The 18,249-nt window shown below is 37.9% G+C and overlaps 1 protein-coding gene across 1 annotated transcript; it reads left to right on the forward strand.

Moving 5' to 3' along the window:
• The first annotated feature begins 1,091 nt into the window (after nt 1-1,091).
• Nucleotides 1,092-4,346, forward strand: LOC149830756 (putative serine/threonine-protein kinase PBL7). Its single transcript, XM_090011815.1, has 5 exons — nt 1,092-1,206; nt 1,665-1,846; nt 2,162-2,351; nt 2,691-3,082; nt 3,831-4,346. The coding sequence occupies exons 1-5, from the start codon at nt 1,092-1,094 to the stop codon at nt 4,344-4,346; spliced, it is 1,395 nt and encodes a 464-aa protein (XP_089867941.1).
• Nucleotides 4,347-18,249: the final 13,903 nt, after the last annotated feature.

The raw sequence follows: 18,249 nt of genomic DNA on the forward strand, positions 1-18,249 counted from the left end.
TCCTATGTCTAGGAGCCACACAAGATACAAGGGGTCACCAAAGTATAAAACATAGAGAAAAAACTCTATTTAAACCAATGTTATCAGTATCGGTGCTTATCGATCAATACTCATCGTATCAGCAGAATTTTGATATGTTGCAGGCTTGAATCGGCTATTTTTTAATAAATATAAAAAAATAACAAAAATATTTTTTTAAAATTATTTTAATGGTTTTAACATGTGTCATGTTATGATTGATGCATAATAGTTTTTTTTTATTATTTTTGGGCTGATGCAAAACGATTCTGTTGAGTATTGGTATAGGCCGATACAGCTAAATAGGTGGGGGTGGCCCAACCATTCAGGGCAGATACCGATACCAGAATTTTTTCTCCCAACTGTGTATTGTGATTGGTTATATGTGGGACTAAACCCTTTTTCAGAGGTTTTTTTTTGGGAAGCAATAAATGCACCTAAACTTTATAATAAATTATAAAACTTTTCTAACAAGGCATTGGAAGCACTTTAACAGTAACGGTTCCTACACGTTGCGACAGGCAAACAACTAGATTTGTGCCTACAATCTTGGCGTTTCCAATCATCGCTGCTGACTTGGTCAATTGGGTCAAAATGAAATGGGGCTATATTAAGGCACTAAATTGAAAATGCAAAACAATTCCACGGCCTCCCCACGATCCATTCTTGGTCAAGAGAGTAAAAAGCTATGACCAATTGCTGTCCATGGGAAACTACCTTTTGCCTTACTGAATTCAATGCAAAACAAACGCCGTGTGTTGCTCCCTCCCGCAAACGCATAAACTCCACCTCTCCTCCTCCTCTAACATTTCTCAGTTATTTTGGTTTTAACCATCTTGCGTTGTTATTTACTGTTTTCCTCTTCTAAAACCAGTTTGCTGTTCCAATTCCCATTTTTTTCATCTCTCTCTCTCTCTCTCTTTCCAATAGATTGAATTGGATTCTTCATTTTAGCATCTATTGATGATCACTTTGCTCTTGTCTGTGAAATTGGAATTAAGCAATCAAAATATTGCAAATAAACAAAAGTTGAGGTCAGGGGTGCAGAGAATTGACAATAAAGGTGAGGGAGTATGAGCTGCTTCTGTTGTTTTAAACCTTATGAAGGCAAGCGTTTAACGAACAGCGACGACAAGGGAGAAGGCATTCCAATAGCAACATTGTTCGAGAGTGTTTCCTTTAAAAATGGTAAGTGGGTCAATTCCATTATTCCCATCATACTCATACTGGTTTTGCTTTAGCTTATGCGTAGTGATATATAGTTAATTGATGAATAACCACGTGATAGGAATGGAGACTTCGTTGTGGTCCAATAATTGTTAATTTTCAGCTTTCTTTTGAGGGTTGATTCTATCATTTCTATAGTCCACATGTTGGTGTTGAATCTGTGTATTTTACGGATGAACAATCACAGGTTGGAATGGACTCTGATGTGCTTTAAGTGTCTGCTTGTTTTTGTAATTTTTTCTGGTTGGTACTAATTACACGTCAGCAACATCCAAGGATTAATGTTTTATACTTCAGATTTTGGAAATTATTAGTGGGGATCATTTCTGTTTTGTAATTCTCTCACAGTTTTATAGTATCTTAATGATATATTAGTCTGTTAGTGGCTGCTTGTATTTACTAAAAACGCCATGGTGCAGACAGTTTCAGGTATAAGTTGATATCCGAGGAAATAAAAAAGCTTGGTAATGGTGACATTACTGCAAGAGTTTTCAAATTCCATGAGTTAGCGGCTGCTACAAATAACTTCAGAGCTGATTGTTTACTGGGAGAGGGAGGTTTTGGAAGAGTTTATAAAGGAGTACTTAAGAACACGGGTCAAGTATTGTGCTTCTTTCCTATCTTAATAATGCTGCTTATTTAATTAAAAATGCTTCACGACAAGATATCGACGTGGCTAGAGATCCCAAGCATGGTAGTATTGTCAACCTGGCTTGGAAACATTGGTCGATTCTACTGATTGCAACAAACATGAACTGGACTACTTGGAAACATTAGTCGATCCTACTAAGTTGAATGGGTTTATTAGGACTGACTTAGCTGATTGACTGGATTGATATAATGTTCAATGAACCCTGTTTCACTGTTTCAATCTGGCACTGGTGAACATGACTAACTTATGGTTCTGTATCTTCAGGTTGTGGCTGTTAAGCAGCTTGACCGAAATGGGCTGCAAGGAAATAGGGAGTTCCTTGTTGAAGTTTTGATGTTGAGCCTCCTCCATCACCCAAATCTTGTAAACCTCATTGGATATTGCGCAGATGGTGACCAAAGGATTTTGGTGTATGAATACATGCCATTGGGATCTTTGGAGGATCATCTTCTTGGTAGGCCTAATGTTTCTCAGTTTTTCATGCTTGTATCATGGTAATAGCTGTTGGAAATGTAGTACAATAAATAATAGCGTTTGTGTTCTTTTTTTTTTATGGAAAACACTGATGTTAAATTGAATTTGTTAATGTTCAATCAACTTTAAATTTTCCCAAAATATCTTGAATTGCCACTTTACTGGATCATGTGGAGTCGTTCTTAAAAGGTTTTGCTTGCGCTTGGGAAATCTGAATTTTTAGAGTACCGAAGAAGTGACTTGCATCATCAATTGCAAAATTTCTTGAAAGAACTCGTCATTATATTTAAATTAATTAGGAAATATATTGTTCTTTCAGACTTGCCACCAAATAAAAAGCCTTTGGAGTGGAGTATCAGGATGAAAATAGCTGAAGGTGCAGCCAAAGGTTTAGAGTACTTGCATGATCAAGCTAACCCACCTGTCATTTACCGTGATTTTAAAGCATCTAACATTTTACTTGATGAAGACTACAACCCAAAGCTCTCTGATTTTGGACTTGCCAAACATGGTCCTGTGGGTGACAAGAGCCATGTCTCAACAAGGGTGATGGGGACATACGGTTACTGTGCACCAGAATATGCAATGACAGGCCAACTCACAACCAAGTCCGATGTGTACAGTTTTGGTGTTGTCCTTCTAGAAATTATCACCGGAAGACGGGCGGTTGACAATGCTAGACCAACAAGCGAGCAGAATCTTGTTTCTTGGGTATGATCTTTTATACATGCTAGGCTATTTTACTCTTCTCACCAATAACAATAGATTGTGCAGTCATGTTGTTGCGATACCATTTGATGCATCTTAGCTTGATAGAGACATATGTGATGGACATTAATGCTTTAAAATAATGAAAAATCAGGCATTTTATCTGTAGGAATTCATAGTACGCTTAGTTGCCTTTAATGGTCTCTGTGTTCAAGCATTAAACTTCTTAGCGTGTGCCTAGCATGATTATGGTGACTAGTTTGTTTTGGATTATGCATCCTTTTCTGGAGCTTTTATAATTGATTCAGATCTATTTCCATTATTACATTGAATAACATGCAGATTTTTTCAGAAATTGTTGGTCATTTTCTTATATTGAAGTTCTTGACAAAATCTGTTAAGTTATTTCACTCATTCTGATCATAGTTACCAAAAACTTTGTGAGTAAACGGTGTATGTTAAACACCAGATGAAACAACTTAAGACTTACGATGAATCTTAGCCAAGCTCACTTGCCCAACTAAATGGGAAGAGTACCTGAGTTGTTTTTCAAACTCTGAACAAGATAGCAATTTAACCTCTTTAAGATCATATTAAATTCCACAGTTAAATTAAAATCTACCTCTGCTTCATGTGCTGGTGGGTCATTTTAAGAACTCCAGGTACTATGTCGTCCATGTGGAAATGGTGTAATTATTTTCTGTGTTTCTTTCATTGGTATGACCCTGAAGACTCATACGTGTTTCTGTAGGCGCAACCATTATTTAAGGATCGCCGAAAGTTTCCTCAGATGGCTGATCCATTACTTGAAGGGAGATATCCAATCAAGGGCCTTTATCAAGCTCTTGCTGTTGCTGCTATGTGCCTTCAAGAGGAAGCGAGTACTCGACCTTTGATTGGTGATGTTGTTACAGCACTTGATTATTTAGCTTCACAGAAGTTCGATCCTGAGAAAAACTCGAGTAGCCAACAGTTGCCAAGCAATCAAACAAAAGAGATGAATTCTGAGGAAGATATGAATTCTCAGGAACCATTGTCTTCATCAAGGGAAGCAGATAATCAAAATTGTGAGGCACCACCTTCGCCAAAGGATGAAAAGAACCATACTAGCTGCAGTGAAAATGAAGATCCAAGAGAGCTATCTTCCTCTAATGATCAAAGAGAGTGTGGTACTTCCAATGAAAGCGTTGGTCCTCTAGAGTTGCCTTCATCAAGCAACAGAATGATCAATGTTATGCCTGATGTGAACACAAGAGAAGATACATGAAATTCAAAACCATAGACTGAATCAAGCATCAACATAACAATGAATGGCTCCTGGTCGGGAGGACCAAGTCAAATGGTATAGCCAAGGGGAAGGAGAATGAGAAGAATGATGATGGACATTTAGAGTGCATACTGTAAAATATGCTGTATTGTGTATAAAGTCTACAAAATTCTCAAATTTGTCTAGGAGCCTTTGGTGGTCGAGTTTGAAATGTTAAATGAGACTCCATATTTGACCATCTAAAAGTGTCAACGCTCATTCTGTGTTGTATATACGATGCTCATGCTCATGACCTAAAAGTAGAATATTCGAAACACTTAGCTCAATCAAACCAAATCAATTATTTTGTCCTCATGATCAACTTATCATAGAACCAACTAATCTATTTTATGCAGTTCAATTTGGCTTAAGCATTTGATCTTTTTCTTTTTGAGCTAAGACATATACCTCAAAGATGTTACATGTATTACCGGCTAGCTGTAAACTTTTCAAGTACATGAAAAATTGTTTGGTTCGTCTTTCATGGTTTCACATTATGTGCCAATCACATTATGCAAATGCGATGTTCTGCTGCACCTGAGCGCCCTCCATCTGCCCCATACAGCCTGTGAGATGTGGGCCCAACAGCAGATGGAGGGCAATCAGGTGCAGCGGCACATTGCACTTGTGCAATGTGATTGCATCATTACTCAACCATATGCCTCTTCTCCATGTTGGGGCGTGAAAATGAAGAAAAAATAAAAACCATGAAAACTATAGAGGGTTTAGTTTATTTGCTTGTTCCACAAGCGACGGCATGTACTTAGTGAAACGCTGAAATGGTTTGGGTGGCGAGTTACTTAGCAAGAGTGGATTTCCAGCTACAGCAAGAGTGGCACCATTTCTACCACTCTCAGCCACACTGGCTGAAAATGGGCTGGCAAGGAGGGTGGATGTTAAGTAAGAGAGAGAGAGAGAGAGGTCAACGACACGGTGCAACTAGTCTCAAGCAAATGGAGTCATGATTTGTGTTCATCATCTTTGTCTGTTAAAATTTGTATGTAACTCTGATAGTTAGGCCGTCCTGTCCCACTCGTTGAGAACGATATCACAAGTGTATGACCTAATCACATGAAACCTAGAAAACCAGAATGGGAGTTTTCTTTTGGTACAATTACATGATGATGTGATTTTGGAAGGGCTTAGACGGCTGAACTTGCCAAAGGAATAGTCGTGGAGATGCATGTCAAAGCCCTTGCATAGCACCAACTTTCTTGGGATTGACCTGGCGGTTGATGCAAAGTGTGCACCTACTAAGTGGTATGCAGAGCCAAGTAACCCGCCATGAACTGTTATCTCGCTACTGCAATTGGTTTGTAAAGGCCTTACCACCCTTCGTCTGATTTTATTAGCCTTTGGTGTAGTTTCGATTGCTCTATGCATCTTTCAGGTAGATTATTCAGAAAACGACCATACTATCCATGAAATTTGGTGCATTCATGCAAATACCTAATTCACAAAAATTCTCTGCGTAGCCAAAAATGCCAATTCCCTATTTTTTTAAACCATTTTATCCTTTACAAGTGATTTGCACAGACCTACGACATTCACACTAGAATAATGTGAATCTCCTACCCAAAGTGGATTCACACTTTTACGAGGAATACCAACGAATGTTTGGAGGTCAGCATATTTTTAGTGTGCATCTCCTTGTGTAGTTAGATGTGCAAATAATTTTTGGAATTTGCACTTTTATGACATTCGCAGCTTGTTTCAGTTAATATTAGATGTTGCCTAAATAACGTTTTAGTACTTACAGGGTCTTATTCATAAGGTTTTAGTGAGAATGTCAGTAGGTACCCGCAAAATATTTGTGAATCTCCTTTTTGGGCAAATCCCATTCTTTAATTCGAGTATGTCAGTTAGTGCATATTTAGTGTGCATCTCTTCAAAGGGATTTGCAGTTTTTGTAAGCTAATGTTAGATGTTGCACATATAATGTTTTAGTACTTACAAGTCTCTTGTTCATGAGGTTTTAGTGCAAATGTCAGTAGGTACACACAAAAAAACTATGAATCTCCTTTTTGGGTGGATCTCATTCTTTAATTCGAGTATGTCAGCCATTTGCGTGATATTTGAGTGAATGTCTAGGGTTCCATGCAAATCTATTGAAGATTTTATTCCCTCTCCCATCATCTCCCCTGTCTCCCTCTTTTAATTGCTCACCGTCGTTTAGTTTCTTGAGTATTCTATAATGTGAGAAAGCAATCCATTGATATGGTTGCATGTTTCGTCCCATATTTCTTCATATTCTAGGGAAAGACATGCCGCTTCGTGTTCCAATGAGGCACTTTATCAAGAGGCAGAACTAAATATGGAGTGCTCCATTTGCTCAAGCTCTAACTGGTTCTCCTTCCTCCATTGTTCTCCCTGACTCACCCCCGTCAGTTCGTGTTCCCTCAACAATAGATTTCATTCCAACCCCCTCTGGCTCAAGGTCAAGATTCAACAATTCGTCCCAAAGATCCTGCCACCTGCCATGATTGTTTTATGCTGAGGGTGACTATGCAATGATCAACATCATGTCTCAGTGTCATTCTGAGTGTGAGAGGAGTTTCCAATTCTGGCTAGTTGGTCGTTCGTCATCCACATTCTTGGACTAGAAGGTCTTTAAAGGACTAAGAAAAGGATTCGACTGCCAGGGGTTGGTTAACTTTGAATTGCAGATGGACAATCCTAGATGTAAAGTTTGTGAATTTTTTTATTTTTCAAAAATAATAAGAGATTATTCCTGGTATTTTATCAGAAATTCATTGATAATTAATAATCGATGAAATTTTGAATGTTTATCAAGTTATTTAACCAATACAAGATTTTTAAATACCTTTGGATTTGGATCTTGATGGAGGATCCACGTGGATCGACCCCCATGAAACCTAGTTCGAATCATACATTTGACATGCGTAGGATCCACTCAATCTCCTAATTAAGCATGTTTGGATCTAGTGTATGATCCAATTTTGTGAAAAATCATAACAAGGACTCAAATCCATTCAATGAACCCGGTTTGAGTATAGAATAATTTAGAGCCAGATCTCTGAAGAGATCTGAATCACTCAAAACCTTTAAATCATAAGACTGGATCCATCAGATAGATCCATTCACCAATATAGGTTGGATCCATTTGAGATCCATATAAATAAACACTGGATCTAGAATTGGATAAAAAAATATGGACCAATTCTCAAACATGTAAAGACCTATATATATATATATATATATATATATATATATATATATCAAAATAGAGATATGAATGGTTATATTGGAGCCAAGATTCAAACAAGACCCAAAGTAGGTCTCATATAGGATAACTTTGGGTTTTGGGTTCAGTTGGACTAAACCCAATCAAGAATACAACACTATTGCATTGAATTGGAATTAGATCTAATCCAATGCATTCTACCTTAAAAAAGGATTTGGATTTTTTTAAAATCCAAATCCATATCACACACACACACACACTATATATATATATATATATATATATATAATTACAGAGTTGGGTCCAAATGGACCCAACCCAGTCCAACACCATACAAGGCCCCCCTTATATATGTAGCACCTGCGAATTTTATTTATCTTAAATTTTAAATTTGAGTGAAATTCAAGTTAAATTTGAGTTAAAATCAGGTTAAATTCAGGCAAAATGCAAGAGTTTAACTTGAACTAGGACTCTAGTTAGATGCATTATGATCTGTAGATCTCGTAGGAGATCCGATTTCACATTTTTAAATTTTGGTTGAATCATAAAATGCATTTTTCAAATTGGACCGACCTTTATTTTAAATTTTTTCACTTGGATTGGATCCAAAAATAGATTTTTCAAAATTGGCTAGACTGTATTTCAGACCCAACCCAGAGTCCTAATAGGATGTCGCAGTGGCATATGGGGCCCAGAGGGTCACACCCAATCCAGTAGAGCACCATGTGTCAATACGGAGCCCACAGGGGCCTGGAGGTGGTCATGGGTATAATGGACATTTGCACCATCTCTACACCAAGTGGCAACTCCAGAACGCGTAGAGATCCTCCAGGTGAATCCCAGATTATTTGGTATTTTCTTAAATAATAGATTTTGGGTAAGTCATATATGGATCCAAATATTAGTATTTGGATCCAATACATATTTGGATTAATTAATGGATTTCAGATATATTGGATATGAATCTAAACTATATTAACTGGATTCAATGTGGGTTTGGATTAGATTTTGGGTTTGAATTCTTAATTAAGAAGTTTTGACCAGACTTGATTTGGTTATTTGATCCTGTAATGCCCTAGATTTCCAAAACATTACTTGGTCAAAAATTCACGATTTTTTTTTTGCAGCGAAACTTAAAAAATGTTTTTAGCAGCGAAAATGAACGATAATGAGTCATCGATTTCAGAAAACACTGGACAAGTCACAGATATGTGGCCAAGTACTCATTGACCATTAAAGTGTTTTATTTATAAAAATGAGTTGTTTATTACAAATATCACTGCTTAGAAAAGTAGTATTCTATAAAACTAGTTTCTATAAAGGAAACAATACAACACTGTCTGGAGAAACACTGAAACTCGATACCACCTTGCTCCACATATTGCATCACAGATTCAATACATATATTCCTCATTAAACGGGGTCAGAACCATTGTTGGTCTGGTAAAAAAGCATTTATAACAAAACAAGTATAAACTCGTGAAAATACACAGACCACTTAGAGCCACAGTTCACAACAACGATGCTCAAGTCTCCACAACTTAGCATATATTGCGAAAGTCTCCTCAGAGTCACAATTAGAACATTATGCTCAAGTCTCCAAGACTTGACGTATATCACATAAGCCTCTTTAGGGCCTCAATTGAAACATTAATCTCAAGTCTCTATGACTTGGCATATCCATATCCCATGAATCTAAGCGAGAGCTCCTCGAGCTTAGCTTAGTGGTGTGGATACAATACAGGTTTTTGCCTTGTTGGTCCAGTAGTATACCGATCTCAACACCTTCCACAAGGTTATGCAAGACTTATTAGAATAATGCCCATTCATTTATACATTCATACATCACTGAACCTAGAACTAATGCATTGTTTCGATATTAACTCGTCCATCCCCTGGTACACAGGAAAACTTATTTTTTTCGTCAACGAAGCTATCTGGGAGTTTATTATTTCATGTATTTTAGATACCCCAGAGGTCTGATAACCTTGTTCATAATGGGGTGGTAGAATTTATACCAGGATAACCCCACCAAGTCGTTTCAGATGCATCATCTACTACAGTAGTGGGGTTCAATCCTCAGATCTTAAGGATAACCCGACCTCCAAACCTCCTGAGTGACAGTGAGGTCCATTGAACCCTTTGGTTCATAATAAATATGTGTCACTCGCAGCTGTACCATCACTGCCTGCCACAACTAGCGCATGTTCTGAAGGAGTTTGACAACATAATCATTCTTTATAGGATATTCGAATGCCACTCGGGCAACCAGTGTGTTCTGCATTAAGGGAATATGTACCCCAACCCCATTTAGTATTCTGAAGTACGGTCCAACCATATGGTCCAAAAACTATCATTAAGTTTTATTCATATGCATGCATGACTCAACTCTCAACATCTACAGCCTTCACGAGCACTTTACCTCTTTCGGGTGGACAACAAACTCTGGCATTTCGGCCCTTATGAGTCTAGTTGTACAACATTATTTTACATGAACATGCATGTACCACGATCACATCGAATAGACTACTCGGCTTATGTAGCCGCAACAAACACTTGGCTGAGTCAAGGCGTAACAACTGCTTTGGTGCACTGGCCCTTACAAGCGAAGGTGGAACGAGCCATTCTTGCAGCGTTTCAACAATAGGGGCATCATCATGTCATTCAAACTAGTTCAGGCAAGTATTTTGCCAAACATTTTGGCAACACTTCCTCTGCTTAACTAAGGAAGCATGACAACCCTTTCTACTTATAGAAAGTACTTGTTAGAAATTGGATAGTACCTCCTCTCTTTGATGGAGTACGTGCTACACTCTTTTTAAGCTTTGTTGAGTTTTTTTTAGAAATTTCAGCAGCACTTCATCTCTTTGATGAAGAAAGTGTTGTGTTCTTTTAAGCTCGGTGATCATTTTTTCAGAAAACTTGGCAACATTTCCTCTCTTTGACGGAGAAAATGCTATGCTTAAATTGAGGATATATGCACACTATTGTGCATACTTCGCATCTATCGTGGTTCATTGGAACCTTAGGCCTTAGTTAGGCCATGCGCAAGTGACTTAGGTTTTTATGAAAAAACAGTTTTATGCAAGAGCGAAGCTTTTCCATTAGGGGCTTCTTTCGTTAATCAGAATCTTGATTGAGAAGTGGCATATGAAATCACATTGGCGATAGAAGTTGATCTTCATTTGAACACTCATTTATGCATAGCTATATATAATATAAACAGAAGCTTATGCGATATAGAGCGATGACATAAATGAAAGCATATTTAATGTTTGGTGGAGGAAACCGAACTAAATAAGTTGCAAAAAGCAAATACACACACACATACATACATATATATATATATATATATATGCAAAAAGTAGGAGCCTTAGCATCGTTCGACACGACAATAATCTTAAAAGCATAAGCAAATACATATATATGTAATATGCAGAAAGCAGGAGCCTTGACATCGTTCGACATGACAACAATCTTAAAAGCATAAGCAAATACATATATATGTAATATGTAGAAAGCATGAGCCTTGACATCGTTCGATGCGATGACAATTTTAAAAGCATAAGCAAATACATATATATTTGCAGAAAACAGAAGCCTTGGCATCGTTCGATGCGACAACAATTTTAAAAGCATAAACAAATACATATATATTTAATATGCGAACAACATATACGTATATATAAAAAAAAGTAGAACCTTGACACTGATTAGTGCACAAACCTACCAAGACATGTGGTTGTGCTTCAATGAAGTGGTTGAGGCACTCCTATGTCATGGTCAACACATCCTTTGCGCTCAGTATTCTCACAATTAATAAGAGTGTCGCTTGCAACTTTCAACAAAACGACTATCCGACACAATTTAAATCAAGAACCGGTTTAGACCTAGCTTAGGTCTAAGTTCGAACCTACCTCAACTAGGTTAGGTTTGGTCGAATGGGTTAGGTTTAGGCAAGGAAATAATTTAGAAGATCAAGACGGCAGGACTATGGGGTCATATCCAAACTGGGTTAAGTGGGTCCAAGCCCACCCTAACTATGCTAAGTCTATATCAAGTGAGTTTGACCTAGGCTAAGACCAAAAAAAAGAGGAGAGAGAAAAGCTAACCTGGTAAGTCAAGTGAGTCTTGACCAACTGGGCTCAGCTTGGGCTAAAATAGGTCCAAGCTCACTACAGGTGGGCTAAGTAGGAGAGGTTCTAGAGAGAGAAAGAGGTAGAGAGAGAGAGAGGGAGGGCTGAATTTTTTTCTTAAAGGAGGGGGGTCTCCTCTTATTTATAGGAAAAAATATGGATCTTGGATCCATATATGGTGTGGATCCAATCCAAAACTCCTTACTTGATCCTAGAACCAAACTTGGGCATAAAGCAACCAAATGACTTCTATATCCTTGTGAGGCCCACCTAATTAATTTCATGGGATATTTATGTGGGGCCCACAAGATATTTTTGGTGAGATATTTTTGTGGGACCCATCGGATATTTTTGTGAGTCCCGCAGATTTTTGGAGTTTTGTCGATATTTTTTACAAAAATTTATGAGTATACCATTTTCTTTATATCAACGAAACTAAAAAAGGTGGCTTGTTGAAATCTCCTAATTTTACTTAGGGAGGAAGTTATGGCTCCCTTATTGATTGAGCACATATTTGCGAAGATACGAACGCTATAAGTATAATTGGTTCATTGAAATCTATTTATTTCGTATTTCAGGTTTATATACCATTTTTACATAAAATATCTCATAGATTTATTCGGATTTTTTGCTGAAAAAATACGGGTCTTACAGATCCAATCTCAAATAGATTGGACCCATACAGTGGGACGCTCTGAACAACATCATTATTGTTCTGATAGAAATTTTGATTAATTGGTAGATCACCTATTAAATCAGAGTTGACCTTGATGTTCCTTATCTTGAAGGCATTAAGATCGACTATCTATATGCCCAAATTGGATGCGATTTGAGTGTTCTATAGTCGATCGAAGTTCATGCCTAATTATAGATAAAAAATAAGCATTTTTTGGCATCAACTATTTTTTTTGTCAGTCCATGTACATACTATTAAATCTAGGATCACCATGACGATTTATGTTTTGAGGGCTATCAAATCAACTATTTAAATATTAAATTTTATTGAGTCTTTGAGTCTGTAAGCCTCCGAAAAGGTTATCATGTCACTAGAGCGCAAGCTAGGGTAAAAAGTCCCCACTTTTCTTCTCTAACTTAATTAATTTCAAAATTTAATGAGTTAGGATTCATAATTTATTTTCTTTTTTTATTAATAAAAAATAATAGATATTAACCTCTTATATTAGAAATAAGACTCTTGCCTAAGCCCATCTATAAATAGAGATCCTCATGAGAAGGATTAACAAGGTTAGTTATCTCTCTCTCATTCTCATTAAAATTCTCTAATCTCTCTCTACTATCTTCTTCGTCCTTCTTTTATTTTTGAGTTTTTTCAATAGCCATTAAAGTTGCTTCAATGTGCTAAGATGAGAGACGAAGGCGTTAGCACATAAAAAAACCCGGTTAAGGTAGGATTCATCTTATTTATAGCCATAGATCAAACACAAGTGCATAGATCATGCGTCTTACCGATTCTACAGGCTGGTCCATGGTGGATCGAACCTGAAACAAGTTAGAAAAGTGTTTTAAATTTATTTTAAAATCAATATCATGCTTTAAAATAGATTTAAAAATACATTTTCAGTAAAATTATGCCCAAACTACCAAACCAGAAAAGTGGGTAGTGTGAAACACATTGTTTTATGTTCATATATGATTTAAGATTAGTAGGTAATTGTTTTCATTATGACTAAAGGAATATTTGTTTTCTTCCATGTGTTTACAGTATGAATCATGTTTCTACAAATTTCTTTCACGTGTTTTATAACGATTTTGTGTGCTAGCATCTTTAACTAGTTATTATATATATAAATCATGAGTTATATTGATAGTTTAGGATCTGAAGCATGTTTTAGAATTGTATGATATTTTTATGAATCTATATGATGATTAGATACTATATATATGATTGATGCATGATTGTATATCAATATTGCATGTTGATACTTATGTTTTTTCCTATATTTATCATGTTATACATTGTGATGCATATGTTGTCATGATTTTCTTAATTGATTCATCGTGGTAAAATAATTTTAGCTCTCAAACTGAATCATCTCTGGCAAAATCCTTTTATGGAGACCTTTTAAACATTTGAGAGGTGTCTCAAAAAAAAATTGGGCTCTAGTGGTGTTACAAAATTGAGGGTTATGGCTGCTGCAACACAAGACAAAAATTATGTCCTGTGTGCAAAGCAAACTTCGACAGTCGGTTTTGCAAAAACTTCAATAAATCAATGGTTTGGTATTGTTGGCTGAATTTTGGATATGTTATAGTTGAGATGTGGATGAATATGAAAAAAGTAATAAAAAATTTAGATTCATTATCTATAAATCTCAAAAGTTCGCACAAGTCTGGTGAAGTTTAGGATTCAGCAGAAAATCTAGATCTGGGACTATCTCATATAGGGTTCGATCTAGAAAATATCAAAAATTCATATGATAGAATTTTTCAATAAAATCATTTAATTTGAAAATCTAACACATGTATATATAATAAAAAAAAATTGAGAGACAAAATCCACTCGAATTGATGTTGGTATCAATTTATTTGAGGAACTAATTTCTGCAATATTATGTGAGAGTAGAAAAACAGGTTTCAGTTCGTGATTTACTGTAAGTAAACAAAAACATTTTTTTATGATCTGTCACTTGGATATGAAATCTAAAACCTAAGGGTATGCTCATGAATTTTTGTCGGTCTGATTCTATTTTGTGTGCAGACCTACAAAGTTGTGATCATCAGATAATTTCCTATTATGTACATTCCTTGATTGGGACATGTTTACTTGTGAACAAATAATTGCTCTTGATTGCTTAAAATTTTACTGTAATATGCATATGATATGCAGTATGCAAGCGTGATAGTTGTGTTTACATGATGGCATGATGAACCACATGATTAGATGCAAGAAGGCTTACCTTTCGGAAGCCCGACGAGTGTAGGTGCAAGAAGAGCAGACCATGGTCTCCAGAACCTCCCAAAGACGTCCTTCAATGGCTGCTCTCAAGTCTGCAAAAATCCAGCAGGTTTCACAGTGGTTGGGTAGAGGAAAGAAGAGCGAAAACGCTCGTAAGAAGAAGATCCGATTGTTAGATGCAAGAAGGCTGACTAGATCTTCGATAGTGCTTGATTACTCGAGCATGAATCACACCATTTGTCTGCTAAATCTTTGAAAAAACAAAGCAGCAACCATGAAGAAAGATGTACAAAAAATTTAGAGAAGATAAAAAGGAAGGACTAAGAAGGATGGAATGATAGCAGAGAAAATATTGCCAGATTCCGACGAAGAAGAGTTAGACTAGGTGCAAGAAACAAAGTAGGATTTTTTGTTCTTTCAGCCATGGACAAAACCTCTCTATGGAAAACACGTCCCATATGAGGAGGATCAGCAAGCTACTTTTTAGAATTTTTCAAAACACCTCTTATATTTCCATGAAATTTATTTTCCCTCAAAAACTCTTCAAAATTGTATTTGGCATAAAAATGCCCCTTTATTTTGACTTAATTTGAATTTTGTAGAACATGAATTTAGATGGATATGGGTTTAGGAATGAATATTAGGATCTTGTTTGATCCAAAACCCACAATGCTAATTTTGGGTCGGATTTGGACCTGATTCGCTATCGCTTTCGCTCCAGAACATTGAAATGCGTATAACTTCCTGATTTTAACTTCGTTTTTGCTCAAATTCGAAACACAACTCTTTGAACCTTATAACAATCTAATCATGGATTTAAATCATGAAATTGCAATTAGATGCATGCAAGTAATGACTAAAATATGATGCATTTCATGCATCATCAACTAGTACTTTGATTTATTTCAATTCAATTCATGGTTTGATTCAGTTATTTCTAGTCTTCCACGTGTGAGTTGAGAACTGTAACCACCCAAGGCTTGAACCATGTTTAAAAATAATTTTTTCTATTTCTCTTGAAAATTATATAGAAGATAAAAAAAATCTTTAAATTTTTTATTTAAAAAATTGGGTCGTTACAATATATGCTTTGGGTTTGGAGTTGGATCCACCCAGTTCTAACCCAAACCCAACCCATCCACTTAACCCAACCTACCAAGACCCCACCGCCACATGATCCTCTGTTTTTCTATTTAAACACCCCCCATGGTTCTTCATAAAACCATACCAATCTCTCTCTGCAACTCTCTCTCACCGCTCTCGACTCTTTACTGCGTACGCTGCCACCCTTCTCTATTTTTTGGCAAGACCACCACTGCTGGTGGTGCCCCTGCCAAAGGCAACCTCTTCTGCTTTGTTTGGAAGCCACTGGAGGCAACCCCAGATGGGGTCACCCCTGTCGCATCCCCTTGCGCCACTCCCCAATTGGAGCTCCCCTACCGCCTTGCCCTGCTCCTCCCTCACCAGTGACACTACCGTGGCTCTATGCCTATTAAGACCACCCATCACCGCCTCCACCAACGGTCAGATATCCCACTGGCGGCAACATCCGCCAACACCTTCTTTTTCTCCCCTTTCGTTCATCTTCTTCTTCTCCTTTGTTTTCAACCAGATAAGAGGGAAGGGTAGAGTGACCCTCTCGGTTACCAATAGGAGTGCACCACCTCTCCTGCCTCTCTTGTCTCTCTCTATTATCGATAGGGAGCAGGGCGCCATCCCCCTCCTACCCTCTCTCTCCCTTTCAAAAAGCGAAAAGCAAGCTTTTTTCATGGCAGGCGTCTTATCTCTCTATTGCTGGCCGTCTGACTTTAATCAGACATGTTCTTTCTTCTATCCCTGAATTCTTCATGTCAATGTTCGTGATGCCTGTGGGCGTGGAGAAGCAAATTTGTCGTTTAATGACAGATTTTCTTTGGTCTGGGTGTCAACTTAAGAGTAAGCGCCATTTGGTTGGTTGGTGAACGGTGGTGTTACCTAGTCGTATGGCTGGCTTAGGTGTTTTTGCTCCAAGACAGAGGAGTATTGCTCTTGTGGCCAAGCAATGTTGGATGGCCCATCAACCAGGCTCTCCATGTGCTTGCTTGCTTCATGCTAAATATGGTGCTCCTGATTTATCTCATTTTCGCCATGGAACCCGGGGGTTGGCGATCTCGCACTTGCGAAGCATGTGGCTGAGAGCCTTATCGTCCTTCAGAGATCAAACTAGGGATGCTAGAAATTATGATCAGTGGTTGCAATGGGCGATTACACCAAATGGTGCGTTCCACACCCACAAAGTGTATAAATCGTTGCTCCCCCCAGGGGCAGATTGGTTTCCTGAGTGTGCGTTATAGAGTAAGGCCCCTTCTCCAAGATCTCGGGTCTTGGCTTGGTTAATTTTGCATGATAGGGTTCAGACTCACAATTATTTAAAGAAGTTGGGCTTTCAGTTTCCAAGTTGGTGTGTGTTGTGTCAAGCTGCTGAAGAAACTACTTTTCATTTATTTTGGTCATGCCCAATCTGTGTGGCCCTATTTAATAGGACACGGAGATCTTCGAACGTAATTGTCAAAGAGGAGTCTTTTGTGCTTGATATGCTCCTGAGCCCTATTGAAATTAGATGATGCAAGCGGTGGAGACTGATCTGGAAGACATGGTTGCTTACTACTTGGTGGTTTGTTTGGATGGCACGCAATGATGCTACTTTTCGTCAATTTCCGGTCACCCTTAATCATCTTGTCTATAAAATCATGGTTGACGTATATGCGATTTTACGTATGCATCTTAGAGACCTCTCCTTTCATCTAAACAACATCCACTCAACGGTGGTTTCTTCTAATCCAGCGGATCCTGGTTGAGCTGGCTTTGTTGTTTGTTGCTAGCTGTCTGTAGTTTCTTTTTCTTTAGCTTTTGTTTTTTCTATATTTTAGTTTTGTTTTCTATTTTGTTCGGTTCATGGGTTCAACATTTTGTTGATCTTCATGAGTATTAATGTTGATCTTCTTTCGACTCTCTCTCCCTTTCGGTGTTTTTCGGCAAAGAGGGCAGCACCTCCCTCTCTCTGTGTGCTTCCGGCAGTAGAGAGGCTGCCCTACCTCCTTTGCCACCTCCCCTCCCTTCAGTCTGGGGCAGCCCCAAATAGAGGCCACCCTTTGTCGCGCCCCTGCCTCTTCTCCTCCTCAACCAGAGGTGACCCAGATGAGCCACCCCCTTTGTCGCACCTCTGTGTGCCACCTGCCCCCCTCTCTCCTAATTTTTGGCAGGCCGCTCTCCATTTTTTCGGCCAGAGCGGGAAGAGATGTCCTCTCCCCTATCTTCCCTACTCACTTGTGAGGGGTCGACCCCACTCCCTTGCTCTGACAGGAAGGAAAAAAAAGGAAAGAAAAAGAAAGAAAGGCAGGTCTGCGAATTGCCATCGTTGCGGGGTCGGGTGGGCCCTGCAGTCGAATTGTTTTGCCATTACCACTGTCGTCGGGTTGGGTGATCATGACATCAATGTTAATGATGCAAACACCAGTGTCATGAATTTTTGAAAAATCACATAATAAGAAATAACTACAAAACAAAATACATGAGGGGAGACAAACAAAGAGTGATTGTTGTATGCATAAGAAAAAATAAAAAAAG

Source organism: Nuphar pumila, chromosome 7 (assembly GCF_984573655.1).
Source record: "Nuphar pumila chromosome 7, dmNupPumi1.hap1.1, whole genome shotgun sequence".
Lineage (NCBI taxonomy): Eukaryota > Viridiplantae > Streptophyta > Magnoliopsida > Nymphaeales > Nymphaeaceae > Nuphar > Nuphar pumila.